This window comes from Thermobia domestica, chromosome 17 (genome assembly GCF_964235325.1).
Source record: "Thermobia domestica chromosome 17, izTheDome1.hap1.1, whole genome shotgun sequence".
Lineage (NCBI taxonomy): Eukaryota > Metazoa > Arthropoda > Insecta > Zygentoma > Lepismatidae > Thermobia > Thermobia domestica.
In genome coordinates this window covers 134,446,149-134,467,263 of record NC_137470.1, presented here as the reverse complement: position 1 = coordinate 134,467,263, position 21,115 = coordinate 134,446,149, and the positions used below count along the sequence as shown (strand labels likewise).

Sequence of the window (21,115 nt, the reverse complement as noted above, 5' to 3'; positions counted from 1 at the left end):
TGTTCCATTCTTTCCCTGCAAAATAATTAACAACGGTGATAACAAAACTATTTTTAGAAATTAAAGGCTGTATGGTGTAGCTATGAGTCATAGATTTGTTGACTGTGCCACAATTTCTACTGTTTGTGTCCCTGTAAACGCTATAGTGAGAGGTGAGAGACTCACTTTAACCAAACATCCCATTAAAATAAATACAAAAAGGGATTCCAAATTGGTCTGCAACCTCCTCGCAGTAGTCTCTGCCAACTAAACTTGTTCTTGGCTAACTGCAGAGAATTTCAGGCCAGAAGACATTTTGTAATTGTAATCACTATATTGGATCCGCCATTTTGAATTTTGTAATTTTGACGTCAGATTCTGAATCAGCTGTCCTAAAAACCCTCTGGCAGTATGTTTTCTTCTATATTAAATGATTGTTTTCTGTCTATGCTTAGAGACCACCCCTAACGTTCATAGGGTGGTTTCCACCCTTAAATCTTCACCATTGCCGAAACAAAAAAATATATATATGTCGATTATTTTATGATATTCTACAAGTCTGCAACATTTCATTCAAATCGGTGAGTGACACTTCCGTAAGTCTCCTTGTAAGTTAATTAATTAATAGTAATGGAAGTTAGAGAAGTACTTGTCATGGACGGACGGATGTGTGATTGCATATTATAATGATTTTGAAAACAAGACAGGTTACGAATTTCAAATGAAGTTGTACCGAAATTTAAATACAACTTGGGTCTTTATAAACTTACAAAATCTTAATGAATTTACTGTCAAATGAACTAGTGACTTGTACCGGCAATCTTAACTTCACTGAATAATGTTTGACTTTCACAATATGTATGGAACAAATCCGAGCATATAGTACAGAATTATTTCTATCGTATAACAATTACAGCATTTGAGTGTTGTAGTATCTTTTAGTCTAAATATCACATAAATATTACAATATATTTACACAGGTAAAATCATATACACTGTACAACTTTATTCAAATCCGGAATGTTGAATCTGCAATATAGTAGTTTTTTTTTTTTTTAATACTAGAAATAAAAATATTTCATGTCTAAGTTAAACGCTCAGTCAGAGAGGGTCAAAATGTAAGTCGTCAAGTAGAAAAGTATAAATTTAGCATTAATGTTCTGTAGAGTCTTGTATTTGGAATATTATTGTTTTAAAAAAAATCAGAAAAATGTGCTGATCATAGCTTAAATTCTAACACCTCGTGTGAATTATATTTCTACCTAGAATATACTTGTAATCAAACTTGAATACATATTTAAAGCTATCTGTGTGTATTTCATGTCAAATACATATCGAATATATATTATATCTTTTTAACTGTTATTATAATTTGATCAACGTATTTACTTCAATTATAATTTAGTTCTAATTACAAGGTGGTTCATTTTCTAGCACATATTATTTATCTGAAGCATTTTATATTTTGTTAAAATTACTGGGTATTAAATTCTATTAAACTAAGCATCTATTCAAAACAGCTGAAATAAGATTAAAAAGGAACATACATGAATAACTGAACAAAACAATTGAGGATACCTCTCAGAGTCGACAGAGAAGAGTATATACTTAAATACACATACCATACAATAAGTAGTTTCACAATCACAAGTCACTACAACTTTCATATTAAAGCTTATCATGAAAGTCGCATCGGGTGAAAAGAAGAAACAAATTAATTGAAAGCTATCATACTAACTACGAAACAATGTCATGGTTCTCATCGTCTTGTTGTTTTGCTTTCACTAATTTTTATCAGTCTTTCTCTGACATTATCAGATAGTTCTATCTGTCTTTTTCTTAAATTCGAGAAGATAGTTGTACTTCTCTTCCTCTCGTGTTTTAATCACCCATTGTAGTCGTATGACTATAACATTTTCATCAGAGAATTGTCTTATTCTGATGCATCATGATCATCAACATATTACCATTTACATATTGTCCTCATCTTCTGATATTAGTTTTGATTTTTCTTTTGTTTCTATTCTACCGGAGAATAAAGTTATGATTTTCTATGGGATTCACTCTTACACTCCTAAAATCCATGTTTTTTCACTTCATTAGTTATATTGCTTGTTTCCTCGTGGATAGTTTTCTGTTGTAGGAATTTCCATTTTGGTTGAGAATACAGGTTCAAAATTTAAGGGTTGTTAATCGATTCTTATCCCAGGTAGCAGGTCCAAGAGGTAGGAAGTAATGAATCCTAGCGGGCTTTTCCTTTATTCCCTAAAAATAAAGTGAAACAATTAGACTTATACTAGATAAGAATTAATCTTTCAAGATTGCGTATTTATTATAAATACCACACAGTATATGATATGATATGAAACAATAGTAAACGCCGTATGAGACTGCTAGCTAAGAGGTGATTAAAGGTTATTGTTGTAAAAATTTCTGACATTTTTACTTTATTTTGGAAGTAATTACAGAACAAAGAGAAAATTAAAACTTAAAAAATATTTCATGTTGGAAGTTAAAACGATTGTGACAGCATCAGAAACCTCTACATAAATAGTGATGTCACACAACCAAGGAAGTTAAGGTTTATTACTAAATAATAGTGACTGCTTATAGATATAAGAGGTGATAGCTAGAACTAGCATACAAAAAAGTCTTTTTAATGTATAAAAGTATAATATGGATTAAAGCATCCCATATAGTCAGAAGAAACATCAATTTATAATTAAATCACTTAGAGAATAAAGGTGTTACATTTTTTGAAACGTTGAATTCTGGCGGTTCATGCACGTGTTATATGTTAGCTATGCTACATAACACATCATTTAGTGAGTCTTTGTCCCAGTGAAGAGATTTGGAAACGATGAAGGGTGTATGTTAACAGACATAGTTGTGAAAGTTAACTTTTCCGAAATGTACAATTTGTTACATACCACTATTATGCTTTAACCGCTTCAATTATAGTTCTCTACAAAGTAAAATTGTGAATGAACTTAATGGCGCTACACAACGTGAAGGGTTGTGAAATTGTGTAATGCAAGATTAGTGAATATGGTACAATTGCCATTACACTAGTCTTTCTACACGAGAGCCGGCTGTTTCTTAAAATTCATGGAGCTTACAATAGTCCTAATAACCTTTTTAATCCGTTTTACACCTTACTGAGTGACGTCACGTCATTTGGCAAAAACATTAAACCGTCCAAGAGCACGGGAATCAAACTACTGAGTCACCAGTTTAGTCAATTGCAAATCGTGTGAAGTGCTCTGAGATTCATAAGGTAAACATCGTCACACGATTGTGACAGCATCAGAAACCTCTATCTAAATAGTAGTCACACGACCAAGGGAGTTAAGATGTTTTCTTTCTTTTATGAACTTAGAGGGAGTAATCTCATGTACAATTTCACGCAGAAGTATTCAATGTGAAACTTTGTCGTAGGATTTCGATGTTCATTTCTTGCTATTTTACCGAGGGACTAGGTCTAGATGTCAGGATATGTGCATTTACGAGTGAATGAGACGAATATCCAAACCAGGAGTGGAAGACTTACTCCGGACCTAGTGATCAAAATATTAGAAACCTACATCTTGAAAAGACAGATTGAGTTGAGTTGATTTTGAGTTTAACGTCCCGTTTAGCAGCGAGGCTATATAAGACGTGGACCTACTGATTAGCGTGGAATCCGAACCACATGAGCTCCCGCCGGGAATCGAATCCGGGTCTCCCACGCCAAAGGAAAAGACAGATTCAGAAGATCTGCGTATACAATTTGTCAAGTATGAAGTTCCCCTTATTGGCATCACCTATTACTATCCTCCACTTTTTGATTCGATATCTCATTATTTTTTTTTTCTGCATTTATACTAATTGGAAATTGGAGCAATAATGAATGAAAATGAAATCTTTCAGTTTAACGTCCCACCTTTATGCTCTATAAACTAAGGGAGACGGATGATTAAAGCAAACGATGGAAAAATGGGTGGAATGAGAAAGTGGGAGGAAAGGGGAGTACCATGAGAAAACCCACGGATATGGGAGATTTATCCGTCCTCAGGGAGCGTCTAGAGACGCAATATTTTGAATCCATGCTTGCCAAGTAGTGCGATTTTATTTACCTCTTTCAAAGCATTAGAGAAACGCCCTATTAAAGTCAATCTTTAAATTTTAAGTACAAACTGAGTTTCGCTTCACAGTATGAAACTGCGATAGACTTCCAAACAATGGGAATTCAATACTCAAACTTGAAGTAGTACATCTATAACTACTGGTTGCAATTGAGGAATAACATCAAAGATAGAACCTATCACTCCTGAGTCCATATCTAGAAGAGATAACTCACTATTCCTTATTGTTTTTGCGCTATGAATATTAATAATTGAAACCAGAAGTGCTAATTAATATCTAAAACTACCAGTTGCAATAAAGGAACAAAATCAGTGGTGAAACATTCTTGCGGTACTAAATAAAATCATATCAAAAAACTGCTTGTGGTAATCCATTTCCGTTTAATCCATTATCTGGGCAGTGTTCTGAACGGAAATTACAATTCACACCACTTCAGGTTTGAGTAGATTTGTCAAAGTCCAGAAAACTCATTCTTTCGATACAGAACCCGTGTAATGAATACCGCTTTTCGATATCTCTGACCATTCTTGATCTATGAAATTAAATATTGAAACCGAAAGTACTAGTAAATTTTAACCACTTACAGTTTGGCAGACTGTTACAGCTGGTGGTAATATGTTTTATTGAGATCCTGAGTCGTTGAAAAAGAAAAAAAAACTTGCTACCTGTTACCGTTTTCGTTTTTCGGTACGGCGAGAAACATTGAAAGCGGAAATGGCTAATTTCAACTACTGCGTGTTTGAATAGAGTGTTATGCGAGGAGATGCAACATATGGGGTAATGAGTCGATTGAAAGAAAATTTCTCGATATGTCTTATCGTTCTTCTTTGATAGCTGTCTACAGACGGATGAACGAACATAGCCGTTCTAAGAGATTTTCTTCATTTATGCATAGCAATGATGGTATGGGTCATGGGTCACCAGGTCACAAAAGTCTCTTGGATCACGACTTTTGTCTGAGTCATTCGGGTCTGACAAGTGTGACATGCTTCTCAGAATCCGTCTAACCCAGACAGACCAGGAGATCCAGAAAGACCTGGCGACCCAGAAAGACCTAGCGACCCAATCAGATCCGGTGACCCAGAAAGATCTGGCGACCCAGTCAGATCCAGTAAGCCAGAAAGTCTTGGAGACCCAGTCAGATCCAGTGACCCAGAGAGATCCGGGGACCGGATAGACTTGGAGATCCAGTCAGATCCGGTGACTCAGGAAGACCTGGCGATCAAGTCAGATCCGGTAACCCAGAAAGATCTGGCAACCCACTCAGATCCGGTGACCGGATAGACCTGGCAACCCAGTCAAATCCAGTGACCCAGAAAGATCTGTCGACCCAGTCAGATCCGGTGATCCAGAAAGATCTGGTGACCCAGTCAGATCCAGACAATGACCCAGAAAGATCTGGCAACCCAGTCAGATCCGGTTATCCAGAAAGATCTGGCGACCCAGTCAGATCCAGTGACCCAGAAAAACCTGGCGACCCAGTCAGATCCGGTGACCGGATAGACCTGAAGATCCAGTCAGACCTGGTGACCTTGCAGACCGGGCGATCCAGCCAGACCCGGAGACCTAGAAGTAGCCAAAATGTCATCTTCAGCATTAAAACACAGTTTAATATTTGATTAATGATGTTCACTGCTTGAGTTTGAATATTTACTTGTTTGATTTTCTGTGTGACTTTTCTTAATCAAGATACCAAGTTTTGAATATTTTAAATATAATTTCAAGTTTATTATTTCTTCCCATAAGTGCTTTTGAATATACACTATACAAAAAAGAATTAACGAAACATCGTTTGGGCTGAGCAATATATTTTATATTATAAACGACAAGTTTTACAAATCGATTAAACTTTGATGATCTCTCATCAGAGAAAAATGTAGCTTGTCTTTTCTGTGATTTTGACGCGTTTGTACTCTAATCACCCTTGTAGTTATCTTTCAGTGTAATTCTTGACACACAGAGGCAACAACAAGCAAAATAGAAAACTATATTTAGTGAAACGAAAATGAGAAAGGAAAGAATAGCATTTTTAGTATTGCATTAGTAGCCTCATTCATGCCTCCGAAATGAGATGTTTGAGGGTAGTTTGTTATGTGTAGCTACTTAGAAAATCCAGAAAGAAACTAATTTCATTGCGTTAAAGAGAATGTTGTTCGTTGCTAATCTGGCAAAATTTATTACCTTTTTATTCTGTTGGAATAAACTGGTATTTATTTATGTTTTTATTAAGAATTACACAATGTTAAATTGCAGTTTATTATTCTTTGATATCTTCTAACATTGACATACATGCTTCTAACAATGATATACTTATTCCTGAAGGTGATACACATATTATTGGGCTTGTATTTTAAAAACAAAGAATTTGCTCAGAGATATGGGTCGCTGAATGCACAAAGGATTGAAGTCCTTTTTTTTTTTTTTTTTTTTTTTTGAATTTTGGAGATATTTCATGTTAAAGATTTCTACCTTAAACTCCATTTAGTGAAAGATTCAAGTCAATATATGGTAAATACAAGGTGTGGTCAAAACGTACGGTGTATGTAGGTGCCAGGTATGTAATACAATAGAGAATCTGCCTGTACAACAAAATCCTGAAGCCATTCGTTATAGTTTCACCACTCCCACTCTGCTCGCTCTACCCAATAAGTTTGCAATGTTTTGAGCCAACATTCATGGCGGAAACGAGAGTAGCCAGTCAGACTCGGTTGTTGTGCCTATGCTTGGTTGTTTTTTGGCTTCATTGAATTAATAGGATGAGGATACATATGGGCAGATCCTCTATTTTATAACATCCTTGGTAGTTGCACAGTGACATCGATAGATGTCACTGTGCAACTAGTAAGCCCGGTAGCCTAAACTTTTGGTATTAAGTGTAGAGCTCAAGCAAGTTGTGACATCTTAGTTGGCTTCCAGAGGCAGAAGAGTGAGGACGTGTTAAGAGTATCTGTCGCGCGCCAAAATTAAGTTTTGTTCTAAGCTCCAAAAAGTGCCCAAGAAGCTCACGAAATGTCAAAATCAGTGTATGGCGATGAGGCAATGGTTTTGAAGACTGCTTACAAGTGGTATGAGGGATTCAAAAGCAGCAACGAGTCAGTTGACAACGAGCAACGATCGAGACGTCCTTCGACGTCAAAAATAGATGAACACGTGCAGAAAGTGGCACAAATAATATATTTAAACAGGCGAATGACTATTCGAGAGCTTTCGGAAGAACTAAACATTTCGCATGGGTCCTTGAAATGAATAATAACCGCCGATTAAATGGGCAAATGGCTACCTTCCTTACCCTGAAAACGCGCCGTGCCACATCTTGCTTTTAATCCGCTAGTTTTTGTCCGGAGAAAAGTGATCCTGTCTGTTCACATTCGCCTTACCCAGCTGATTTAGTACCATACGACTTCTGGCTCTTTCCAAAAATTAAAACCATGCTTAACGAAAAAAGTTTTGACACCATTCCTGACATTGAAAGGGCCACGATAGAGCAGCTGAACGCCTTCCAAAAGAAGCCTTCCAGAAATGCTTCCAGTCATGGATTCAACGTTGGGATAAGTGCATTGGTAGAGAAGGACAGTACTTTGAAGGATATTAAATCAAATCCCATGTAAGCTTATTCCTTTGTTTCTAATAAAATGATTCACCGTACTTTTTGAACACACCTTGTATCTGCTACACTGTTAAAAATGCTCATAGTGTTTATTTTTTCAAGTATATAAACGGAGTATACAAAGTTCATGCCTATTTCTCTCACAACTTTTGTAATCTTACTTGAATCTCTTGTGTCCTGAACACCCCATGCGTTTATCACATTAAGTGACTGCTGTAGAAATATAAGTAACTTTTTATTCGATTTTGAAATGAACGTTTTACCTGGATATGTTGTTGGATACATGACGCACACCAGCTCTTTATACCATATTTTTCAAAGATAAAAATCAAAAACTGAAATTAGTTGCACAATTTATTCGATCTCCAGTCTTAATTCATTGTTCTGGGTTCTCACGAAACCTGCTGTTCAGCGTTAAGTGCATCCTGCCAAGAATATGTCTCGCAGTTTGAGTAGCATTCCTGAAATAAATAATTTTCTGTTAAAATGTTTTAATTGTTTTCATGTTTTTAAGCTACTAGTTTAATAATTTTGAACTACGTTTTTACAAGGTTAGATGTCAAATATCAATTTTGAAGATTACATACTTTATTTGGGAATAATCTATAAGTTTAGAAATGTAATATTTGTGATTTTTAAACGTGGATTTCAGTTGAAGATCTTGAACTCTTTATATATATATATATATATATATATATATATATATATATATATATATATATATATATATATTACAGGGATGCCCAAAAGTAGGTATACACCCCTACATTGATCAAGTATCACATTCTAGTTTATAGGTTTATTTGCTTCGGCTGCTCCGAGCTTAAAATATAAGTAAAAATACATTAAGAACAAATAATAAAGAAGCTAAGTTTACCTGATGGATAACAATAGAAAATTGTATAAAAGCAATGAGTTGATCAGTACGAGACTGTATACATACTTTTGGGCCATCCTTTATATATATACGAGGGCAAGTCAAAAATTATCTACACTTTTGTCATAACTTTTCTTACATTGCGAACTTTGTCTTCTGTCCTCGCATATTTTATTTTTATACTGTTGTGGTAATGCTGTGAAAGTGTGATCTTAATTCCTCCATTTTTCATCCTACTGTTGCAGATATATCATGGCTGCTCCATTAGAAGTTTGCACCAAAGAGGAACAACGAGCAGTGATCCGATTCCTCTGGTCGGAGAGTGTCAAAGGGTGAGACATTCATCGCAGACTATCATCGTTATATGGGAGAAGTGCACTATCACGTAAAACTGTGTTTTTGTGGCTGGAGAAGTTTAAAAGTGGTCGAACAAGTGTAACACATGAAGAGGGAGCAGGACGGCCATCAACCTCCACTACAAATGACAACATTCAGCAAGCTCGAGAGATGGTTCTGGCAAGTAGGCGAATCACTATCGATGAGGTCGCAGCTGCTTTGAACATCAGTCATGGCTCTGCCCACCAAATCATCCCGAGCTCGGTTTTCATGAAGTCTGTGCACGGTGGGTACCAAGAAAGCTTACTGCAGAATACAAGCTCAGTCTGTCAACGCTTACTCACTCGCTTCAACAACGAAGGTGGTGCATTTTTAAGCAGAGTAGTCACCGGCGATGAAACATGGGTTCATCACTATGAGCCAGAACCAAAGCGCCAGAGTATGCAGTGGAAAAACCCTGGATCTCCGACGAAGAAAAATTCAAGACTGAACCATCCGCAGGAAAGGTTATGTTAACTGTGTTTTGGGACTCACAGGGGCTCATAATGGCAGAGTTCATGGAAAAGGAAAAGACGATCAACAGTGCGAGTTATAGTGAAATGATGGAAAAGAACCTGAAGCCGGCAATTCGCAACAAACGCGGATGTTTGTTATCGAAGAAAGTTTTGTTGTTGCCTGACAATGCACGGCCACACACGGTTCATCACACTATTGAAACCATTAACAAGCTTAAAAAATTGAGTTATTGGAACATCCTCCCAGACCTAGCTCTATCTGATTTTCACTTGTTTGGGCCACTCAAGGATGCTTTGCGTGGTCGCCTATTTGCCTCAGATTTAGACGTGCAAAATGCGGTGCAAAAGTGGCTTCACGATCAACCGAAACCCTTTTATTTGGAAGGAATACGTAAGCTCGTTGACCGTTGGGCCAAGTGCATTGATAAGGATGGAGATTACGTAGAAAAATGATGTGCATAGTATAACCCTAGCTTCATGTAAATAAACTGTAGAATGAAAAGTGTAGATAATTTTTGACTTTCCCTCGTATATATACTGTTTTACGTGGACACGAAGTAATAAAAACAAACTTTTTGTCTATAACAAACGCGTATGATAATGTAATCAAAATAGAAGAAAAATAATGACAATCTTTTTCTTTAAAATACTATCTTTTCTATTCTACAGATTTTCGTACATGGTATCTAGTTTTCAATGTCTACACACGGAACTTTATATTAAGTGCTGAATCTACATGCAATGTCATCAAAAAACGGGAAATTGGCGTTACACAGCCCACAAAGTGAACCTGTGTTTTCACAACAAGAATACAATAACTAAATTTTACACTAGTGTTAATTCAGTATCTCATAATCTAGTCAAATTATACCCGGTTCATGTGTAGATGACCAGTTTTTAGAAATTGTAAAAATAATACTGCTTTTCTTTCATAATATCAGTGAAAAACAAGAGGATGTAGAAAATATTCTGGGTCAATGCTATGAAAGAACTATGATGACGTACCATTATTAAATGAAAGACAGAGAAGGGAGTACTGCTCAATTTCATTGTTTCTGCTAGTTACCTAATCTTCGAAAAGTAAGCTGAAGTCTTGCATTTCCAAAGCCTATTGAGATGCTTAATTTCCATATCCTATAAGATGTCGAAGTGCACATGGTCTCTTTGCCTCCAATTCTACGACCTGGCTCCAGTAACATGTGACTAGTCCATAGTGGACTTGTATGCACTAATGAGAACCAAAGAACATAAAGGGAAATGTCGGATTTCTCAGAGAAGAGTTATCGCAACTATATTTTCTGAGATCAAAAGAGAGCCCTTCTATCATGAAGAAAAACCTTTATTATGCTTTTTTTGTTTTGTAAAAATATCTCAGTCCGGTAATGTATTATCATCATAGATGCACTATATTTGCGATGCCATTTTTCATCACATTTCTATGATTTTGTGTAGGAAACTGTGATGCGATGCTACCTAAAAAGTGTTTGACCCTTTTATTGATGAACGCAGCACTACAATCGGAGCTGTTGGTAGTAAGAATTCCCCTTATAAATTTGCCAACGTGACATTGAATTGATGAGCGATACCTCCATAACGTATGCGGCAGCACAGCAACACACAGTACCTACTCCATGCATCATGGTATGGGCATCAATAGCCTACAATGACTATTCGCTTCCAGTGTTCATACAGGACACATTGACCAACATAACATACATCCACAACATCAAAGCTGTCCTTGTTATATATTTTTGATTTGAGTATCTAGTAGCTGTACTTTTCGACAAGGACAATGCCTGAGCGCATTCGGTTCGTGTTGCTCAATGTGCTCTCTAAGGCGTGAACCATTTTTCGTGACCTGTTTTACTAAAATACTTGTTCTCTATTGAGCATGTGTTGGATTCGATTGGACATAGTTCCTTAGGATAATGTGCAGCATAACTATGATCGTTTCCACGCAACAGTGCAGACCTGTAATCAGGGCCGGATCCAGGATTCTCTGAGAGGGTGCACCAATAACTACCAGTACATTTGAATTAAATTTGAGTTTTTTAAAAATACCTTTAGGCATCTGTGATGTGAATGAGAAATTCCTTTGGAAATGCTAAGTGTCTGCTCTCGATGAATTCTTTTCCTTCAACCTTCAGAAAATTGACTTAAAACTATTGATTTTGCTAAATTCAGTGCTAATTTCTCACTTTAGGTAGTATATATTTACAACGAAGGGGGTGCACGTGCACCTTTGCACCCACTAAATCCGGTCCTGCCTGTAATATACCTAGAGGAAGGTACAGAACATACTGACAAGGTGTTTAACAAACTCTGTATATTCTATGAATAGGTGTAGGACACTGTGTATCTGCGTATGACCAAACACTGTGTACAATCTATAGAGGATGTGTATAAAATTTAATTTAGATAGAACGACGGATTCTGTGTATTCATGTGTCGTTTTCATCCAGTGTGTTCTAGTCAAGTTCAAAGGTGACAATGTAGCTTGTAAGGCGTCTATTTATCAGAAGCATTTGATCTTTTATGAGGCGGGATTTATTTTTCGTTCTACTACTCTTCCACTGGAACCAGAGGTTTATCCAACCTGTGTAAATTGGGTGCTTAGGGCAACCTGAGGTAGTGGAAGGTGACGTGAAGCTGACTACATCACATGTAAGTACCAAATTCTATTATGCAACCCTATCTCCGCACCATCCATGAACCTCACCGTCAATACCTTTATCTTTTTTATATTCTGGCAAGTTTCGTTTACACTCTGTCAGAAATATGGTGCAAAGAATTTAACTTTTATATTATCATATGCCTTAGTGAGCGATAAGCAGTTTTACTCCTGGTCACATATGAAATGTAATTCAAATGTTTATTACATGGAACCATCATGAGCTGCCGCATTGTTTCACATAAGTTTACCCCATTTCAGGCTCAGAGGAGAGTGGATGCGTGCCGACAACTTTTACAAAATGTTCTTTCTCAAACGGATTATACAACGGAAAGTGTGCGTTCTTTGGAAATTCGAACGGGCAAAAACAGGTTAAGCTAGGACCAACTCCCAGAAGAAGTAGTCAAACAGGGACGTTTCGAGCATAAAGTCATGCTTTGTGTGCGGTGGAACTACGAGGGGGTAATTAACTTCAATTTTGTTTCTAGCAGTCGTACCATCAATGCCAACCTTTATTCAGGACAGTTGGAATGGATGTATGCAGCAGTCTGCCAAATATAATCTGCATTGGTGAACTGAAAGCATGCACTGCTGCAACAGGATAAAGCAAAACCACACTCGGTTTGAAAAACGCAACAAAAATTCAGGAACTTGATGGTATCTAATTGACGTTACACAGGGCATATAGTCCTGACGTTGCAACTTCAAATTACTACCTGTTTCGGCCCATGAAACACTTCCTGAAATCACGATGTTTTCTCCAACCAGCAGGATGTGGAAACAGCAATGGATGATTTCTTTGCTTCTAAAAAGAAGAAATGGCATCGACACGGCATCGAGAAAGTGACAGGAACGTAGTTGCAGACAATCCAATATGAAATGCTATACTTTGAATGTTAACTTAATTCATTACACTGTAATAAATACAGATATGTTGTTATGTACGGTACCAGAATATGGCTCACCGCTTTATAGTTTTGATAGGTGTTTACCAAATTCTCAGAAATACGAAATCTAACATTTGTCTTATGCACTCTGCTTATTTTACAAATTACAATTTGAGTATCAGATATTTGGAAAATAAGTGCTTAAAATACTCACAGCTGATATAGTGGGTCGTAAAACATTGCCAAACTGTGAGGAGCATTGTCATCTGGAAGCATCATTACAATGTCTTGAAGTTGGTTTGTGAAGTTTATTAGATCATCAATCTTCAGTCTGCGTGGGTTCTGGACTATTGAGTTGGACAAACTCAATGCAGCCAGAAATTTTGGTTTATTCTAGAACAAATGATTCAGATTAAGCGTTAATGCACACATACAGAAATTTGACTTCAATACTAAACATATCATGAAAATAAACAAGAAAATCAGCAACAAGCGAATCTTTATATTCCTAATACACAAAATCAGTTGACAGTAGAGACAAAATTTATGTTCTCGTGCATTAAAGAGAAATCAAGAAAGGGCTGAGAACGATGACAAACATGTAGAATTTGTTTACTATTAAGGTTTGTGATCGTTAGTTTTCACCTTCCAGAGTTTATACTCAACCTGTGAAAAGGATTACCATACTATTTTTGATATTTCTAATAAGTATTACTAGAACATTTTTCAAAGAACTCACGAAAAATTGATTTTTTTTTTGCCATGTTTATATACCGGGTGTATCAAAAGTACGAGTTTATAGGACAAGTCCGTTATGAGTGAAGGTATGATAAAATGGAAAGAGGGGAAGTTGCTGGAAATAAATGGTTTTCAATCTAAAATAGTGGAAATTTTTCAGTTGCACTAGCCTCTTCGGCTCTACACTCACAAGGCGCTCATATAAAAATGAAAGCGACGATATTTGTGACTTAATAACGCTTGAACCACTCAACCGATCTCGATTAAATTTTCAACATAGATGAGGTTTGGGCCTGGGTGATTTTTGTCGTTTCTCTTTGACGGTGCAACTTGGGGGAGGAGGATGGAGAAAGAAATTTAAAGAATGATCGAAAATGACCGATACTAATGTCAAATCCATAGTTTTGACATGAACAGCGCTGCCGGGGTTGCTGAGATGAACAGCGCCTTTTAAACCCAAATTCAGCTCCTCAACTTGTGAAGGGAGAGGGGAAGATATACTATGTCGTATATAGTTTTAAGCGAGATCAGGACTGTACAAACAAAAGCGACTCTCATGACAAGCATAACAGAGTTATATATTATATAAAGGAATGTAAGGAGTTCGGTCAAGACCAGTCTTAACGAACCTGAAGTTAACTTGATACCAATTTCAGTGGGAAGCTTACTGCGTTGAAAACTAAGCTCAACAATAAAATCGACTTTGGTCTGTACAATAAACAGAACGAACTGAAAGCTAAAATGAAGAGTTCCTGCAAATGAATAAGCTATTTACAATACCTCACAAAGCACGACATATTAAAGCCTCATGGGACAGTGGAAAGGGATATTTGTACAGCCCAACCTTTAATCATCATGTATGGGCAATGTGGATCCCTAACCCAACGTACTTTCTGTGTTAGGGCTGTCACCTAACTTTTAGAACACTCTGCGCATTAGGAATACGTCTGTGTACATTCCAACTTAAATGGGAAACTCTGATTTTTTTAAAAAGTAATTATTGTTGTGCTACCTTTCTCAACTCCCCTTTTTGTAAACTGTTGAAATTATAATCATTGTTTTTATACAAGAAATATCTTCTAACTATTCTACCAGGCCTTGTTTCCATTTTGTACTAATACACAATAACACACTGAGCAAGGCTATGTGATAATATGTAAAAAGCAGTATCACGTAACAGTTTCAACAAAATAACTGTGTCTTCATCAGACTTGTGGAAGTTCCATGAAGACACAGTTATTGTGTTGAAACTGTCACGTGATACTGTTTTTCGCATATTGTCACATAGCCTTGCTGAGTGTGTTAATGTGTATTAGTAGAAAATGTCTTCTCTAGAAACACGTAGCATTGCAACATATCTGGGAAGAAAAATCATAAATAGATAATATGGGCCAGCGTTTTCCATTAAAACATCATTTACTGCTATAGCGTTTCTCCAGTTTTCCTGATCAACTTAAAACTTTGGAAACACTAACATTCATGTACTATCAAACACTTTTAACTCCAAAACTGTTTAATTGCAGAAGAGATGCACTGAAACCGTAATTTTCCTCCAAGTTCTAGAGGATGACCAGTGTTACATGACATGTTAAAGTTTCACAGTCAAAATTGGCTTATTTCCACACAAGAGACAGGAAAAGAATTTTAATTAAAGACGTTTATGATTTCAATGGGTGACTCGACAGAGAAACTTCTCTCGAAGCTAAAAGAAATCCCTGTTGTCAATATGATCCGTGCAATCGTAGTAATATGAAAGCCTCCCAATTTCACGTACAGTCATGTCGTGATAGATACTAATATAAAACAACTTATTCACAATATTACCAACCTTTGCTCTATATAAATATAACTATGCTACAAATAAGTGTATTTAAATTTTTATCAGTCACAATTATGAGCTGTATGAGTGGGCAAGAGAATTATATACATTTCCTCAAACTTGCTTAATTTCATACCCCAGTTCATCCTTGTTATCGGTTCCTGGTATTATCGTGTGTTCTCTTCAGTTTAAATCCGCATCCCATACTTCGAAAACTTAAAACTTGTATTAACAAGAATTTTAGGAGTGTTCAAAAACTGGATCAAAAGATCGCGATCTTGGCCAACAATTTTAGGAATTATCGAAAAAGTGAATCAAGAGATTGCAACCTTGGCCAATAATTAGTTTTTGGATCAGGGCTCACAAAATTTTTGAACTGCCCCTAAATCGAGTTTTCGTATTTTCTACGTAATAAACACATCATATTGAGTAAAGTGATAGTTTGGGTTTTACTACACTATATGTAGTTCTCCAGATATAAGGCACACAATAAAATTTTTGATTGAAACATATTGGATCTTTTGAGCCAGAAAATAAACTTAAGGTTTCGAAATATATTATTTTTCATTCGTAGATTTTTTCTCGATTTTTCCGAGTTCGATGATGAGTTTGGCAGGAATTGCTATGAAACAATATTTTCACACAGCTTTTCACTACCTTTTTGTATTCAAATTCCTTCGGGAAAATCTTCTGAAATCGTCAGTGAACGTGAAGTTGATAACTGGCTAAGTAACTCTCGAGTCCCAGTTCTTATTTTTTTCTTTCCTCTACTTGAAACTTCTCTTCTTTGAAATTGTCCGAGTTTGGGACTACCTGACTCATTTCATAACAATGTGAAGAAAAAACGAGATACAAAGATAAATTATAAAAGAAGTGAGAATAAAATACTGCAATTAGATTATCATTACTTACCTCCTTCCACAAGTCGATCTTTTCAATCAAAAAGTGTAGAAAAAGTCTACCAAGTTCTCCAATCCTTAGGAAAAAATCTACGAACTTAGCAGACAAAGGAGGTAAATCTCTGATTTCAGCCCGAAATTCCATAACTCGCATCTGAAATGACAGCATTAATTTCGGAAAAATAAATTATTAAAAAAATATATATTTAAATTCAATGTGTTACGTATCTAATTCTTTTTTAAATCTTTATATTATGATTAATCAGCCTAGAATAAGACTTCTTAAGTTATACAGCATGACGTCATGAGGTGTTATCCATCTTAAAGTTGTCGCAAATGTAAGGAAAAAATAAAACATTTATTATATAGTGGGGCACAACATGCAAATTTTCAAGAATGCAAGATGAGACTGACCTCAAACTGCGCAGAGGGGTTCCCCACACTGGCCTTGGCGTTCGTATCAGGCGTCATTATGCTCCGCCTCTCCCTTCCTGTCTAGGTAGATAACTTATTGGATGCTCCTCGTACTTATAATAAATTCTATACAAAACTAGTGGTGGACACAGAAACCTGTTTTTAAAAATTTTCAAAAACCGGTTTCGGTTTTCTCCAAAACCGGGTCGTTTTTCCACCGAAACCGGTTTCGGTTTTCTTCAAAAACCAGTTTGGTTTTCCCGTAACCGGTTATCGATTTTCTCCAAAACCAGTTCCGTTTTCGTCGGATCCGGTTTTGGTTTTCTTCAAAACCGGTTCCGTTTTTTTTTTCAAAATGTGTTCTATTTCTGCCCAGAATAGTGTTTCGTTGTTCTCCGGAAACCGATTCCATTTCCACAGAAATGGTTTTATGTGTTTTCCGAAAGTTTTCACTAAAACCAGTTTCGGTGAAAACCTAACCGGATTTTGAAGAAAACCGAAACCAGTTTCGGTTATAAAATTGAACAAGTTTTGGAGAAAACAGAAACCGGTTCCGGTGAAAAACCGAATCGGTTTTTGAAGAAAAGCAAAACCGGTTTCGGCGAAAACCGAACCGGTTTCTTTAGTAAACCGAAATATCGGTTTCTCGAGTTTCGGTTTTTCTAGAAACCGGTTTCCGTTTTTTTATAAAAAAAAATGGTCTTGCCCATCCCTATACAAAACATTCTATTTGTTTGGTCGTAAAATGCACATTGGCAGCAAGTTTATGAAAACCGGATGAAAGTTGCTAATAAAATGTATGCGGGTTCTTCTAAGTGGGAGTCGAAAAACGCTATTTGTTTGCTATAAAAGAACACGTAGGAGCAATGCATTCCGTACATTTGTCTTGGATATCATTCAACCTTGGAATTTACTATTAAATTAGAGGAAACCTATACTAAAAACATTCCCAAAAGATAATATTTCAAAAGGCACTATTGTTTTTGAAAAAAATTATTTAGGAAAGATTGAGGATAACTTAAAAGTCTATATTATTTAAAAATGAAATGAAATCTTTGAGTTTTACGTCCCACGGTTATGCCGGTTAGGCTAAAGGAGACGGTGATGATGAGTAATGGATGAAATGGTGGAATGAAGAAAGTGGGAGGAAACGGGAGATTCGCGAGGAAACCCATGCACATGGTGTTTGTCCACCACAAACTTCACTTGTCGGGGGCTGGGATAGAACCCGGGACCCCAAGCATCAGAGGTGAACGCTCTACCACTGAGCCACCGCGACCCCATCCATATTATTTAATATGAAGGTAGGAATTGAGTTGAGTTGATTTTAGTTTAGCGTCCCGTTCAGCAGCGAGGCTATATGAGACGTGGACCTACTGATTAACGTGGAATCCGAACCACATGAGCTCCCGCCGGGAATCGAACCCGGGACTCCCGCGCCAAAGGCGCGTACGCTAACCGCTTAGCCACGGAGGAGCTCAAGGTAGGAATTGAGAAGAAGATTGTACCATATAATATTTCGCTTCTCATAGTCTTCTCTGTGCTTAATCATTATGTAAGCTGAAAAACACCGTATTTTAAACAGTATGGAAAGTGACTGTAAATGTTTGACTTAAAGAAATGTCACTCTATTACAATTGCGTCTGTGCTACAATAATTATAATAAATAGATGAAGTAACACTACATAAGGTTACCTGTATTATTTCGACTTCGATGAAATTGGCCACAAAGTCAATGAAGATATAGATTAAGAATCTGGTTTCATTCGACAAATTGCCAAATGTCCTCTTGAAAATATTTACAATGTACTTTACATAGCAGTTGACGCGCTTCCATTCCTGTAATAGATAAAAGAAACATAATAACAATGTTGAAAACGAACAATGGTAAATTCTCCTCTAAAGTTGATATAAGAAGGAAAAATATCTAGGTATCCAATATTTGAAGTAGATAATATCAGTTTTACTGCACAATGAATCTAAAAATTGAAACCGTGACTTCCATAAGCACACAAGTCCAGCTGAATAGATATTGAGAAAATCCATTAAAACTTAAGATGGATCACCACCCGGAAGTGAATACATATTTTAGTTCTTTATCTTAATTACTGCGCAAAAAAAGCGTTACATATTACAAATATTGTACTATAAGATAGAGCTATGTTTCAGCTACATCACAGGATATTGATTCATTTGATTGTGTCTTCTGATATCGAACTTGATAACAAATAAAGTAAAATATGTTATTCATTTCACAATGAGCACACAAGATGGCACTTGCTGTTAGATCTGACTAGAAGTGCTCAGTTATATGAAATGTTTATTTGTATGCGTAAAGTATTTTAAAGTAATAATCTTCTTACGAAACAGATATATTGTTTGATCGTTTTTTTTTTTTTGTGTTACGTTTCACAATTTATTTAAATGTTAATTTGCATGTAGGGAAATAGATTTTGATAAGAAACTTGCACAGAACACCGCAATGCATTGTTGCCAAATTTGTACGTTTACTGTGGTAGTCACAATAAGAAAATTTCTGGATTCCAGCGCTGCAGTTCGAGAAACGGAACTTAGCTGTGAATTGCGGTAAGGGTCGGAAAATATCCAGTAAGTAAGCAAGGAGAATTCCATGATTACTTCCTTTATTATCTAGGATCAGTAAACACTGAACACAATCTGGCAACGCCGCACTACTCAAGCAGCGTTTAGCATAGGACCGAGTGATCCATCTTAACATTTCTTGGAAATGTGAACTTAGAAATCAGATATTTTTCATACTTACACTTTGCTTAATCACATTGAGCAACAGTGATTTTTTACAGAAATTTAAATGATCATCCTTTATTGATTTTTGGGCGCTGAACACGAAACTGACAATAAAAATGTGCTCCTGGCTAATATTTACTTGTAATTACGCAATTTGCATGTTACTTTTAAGGCTATAATAATGAAATTGTAAAGGTAAAAATCGCAAAACATTGAAATGATTACGGAAATAAAAATAACTATTCTTTATAATCTCTTGGACGCTGAACAATAAATTGACGATGGTAATATGCTCGTAGCTCAGATTTAGTGGTAATTGCATAATTTACCTTTTGCATATAACGCTATTATAATGAAATTGTAAAGGTAAAAGTCACCAAACTTTGAAATGATTACGTAAGTAGAAATATCCCTCCCTTATAATTTGTTGGACGCTGAACTCGAAAAAGACAATAAATACATGCTCCGAATTCAGATTTAGTACTAATTACACAATTTACATTTAGTATATAACGCTATGATAATGAAAATCTTAAGCTAAAGGTAATAAACATTAACATAATTACAGAAATAAAAATAGCTGTCTCTTATAAATGCTTGGACACTGAATATGAATATAAAACAATATAACGTCCTTCTGGCACACTACCGGTGTAATAGCGCTCTTAACATTTTGCATATAGCGCTGCAGGACAAAAACTGTTCTGGTAAAAGTTACCTAAAGTATATGTTTTAAACATGCCGTCTCTTTGCTTGTTTCATGAGAGCAACATCTGGAACATCTCTTGGAATCATCCCGCAGAAATCCGCTAACACTGAAACTGGCCACTTTCCTTTGTAATGTTGTTCCATCGCAGAAATGTCTTTGGTGAAATCGCTCTCCTTGCTCATCAATGAAAGATCCAAAATTCACTGGAAAGACATCAAGGTGGAAATGGAGGAAGTGCATTTTGAGTGACATATTTAACCCAAGTTTCTCGTAGGCAGATAGCAATTATTCTACTAATTCTTTGTAATTTTCCGCTCGGTGGTTGCCCAAGAATCTTGTACAAACATTGCGGAAACAATGCCACGCATGGAGCTCATCAGCGCTGAGAATAGATTCAAGCACCTCGTCTTGCAATAGCTTGCGTATTTGTGGACCAATAGAGACTCCCTGCTTAATCTTTTCTGTACTTAGACGCGGAAACTTTTGGGACAAGTATGCCAATGCACGTTCATTTCTGTTCATGTCCTTCACAATAGCCTTCATGAGTCCAAGTTTGATGTGCAATGGTGGTAGCACAATGCTTTGTGGGTTCATGAGAGGTACAGTACATTTGAAATGTTTTTTCGCCTGGCAACAAAGCTGTTCGTCGCGGCCATCCTTTTGAGTGTAATGGATATCTTTGCACAACTATCCCACTCACATATGTAAAAACTGTACTTTGTATAACCACCCTGTATTCCAAGCAAAATTGCGATCACCTTAAAATCATCACA

General features: G+C 36.3%; 1 protein-coding gene across 1 annotated transcript in view; it reads right to left on the bottom strand.

Annotated features, from left to right (window-relative positions):
- Window positions 1-1,095: 1,095 nt before the first annotated feature.
- LOC145674190 (condensin-2 complex subunit G2-like) overlaps window positions 1,096-21,115 on the bottom strand; it is a 101,498-nt gene continuing 81,478 nt past the window's right edge. Inside the window, exons 9-13 of the mRNA XM_081744022.1 lie at window positions 18,563-18,706; window positions 16,467-16,607; window positions 13,212-13,390; window positions 7,975-8,172; window positions 1,096-2,244 (exon numbers count right to left, since the gene is read on the bottom strand). Coding sequence (XP_081600148.1) covers window positions 8,088-8,172; window positions 13,212-13,390; window positions 16,467-16,607; window positions 18,563-18,706 — 549 coding nt within the window. The 3' untranslated portion in view covers window positions 1,096-2,244; window positions 7,975-8,087. The remainder of the gene's footprint in view (window positions 2,245-7,974; window positions 8,173-13,211; window positions 13,391-16,466; window positions 16,608-18,562; window positions 18,707-21,115) is intronic.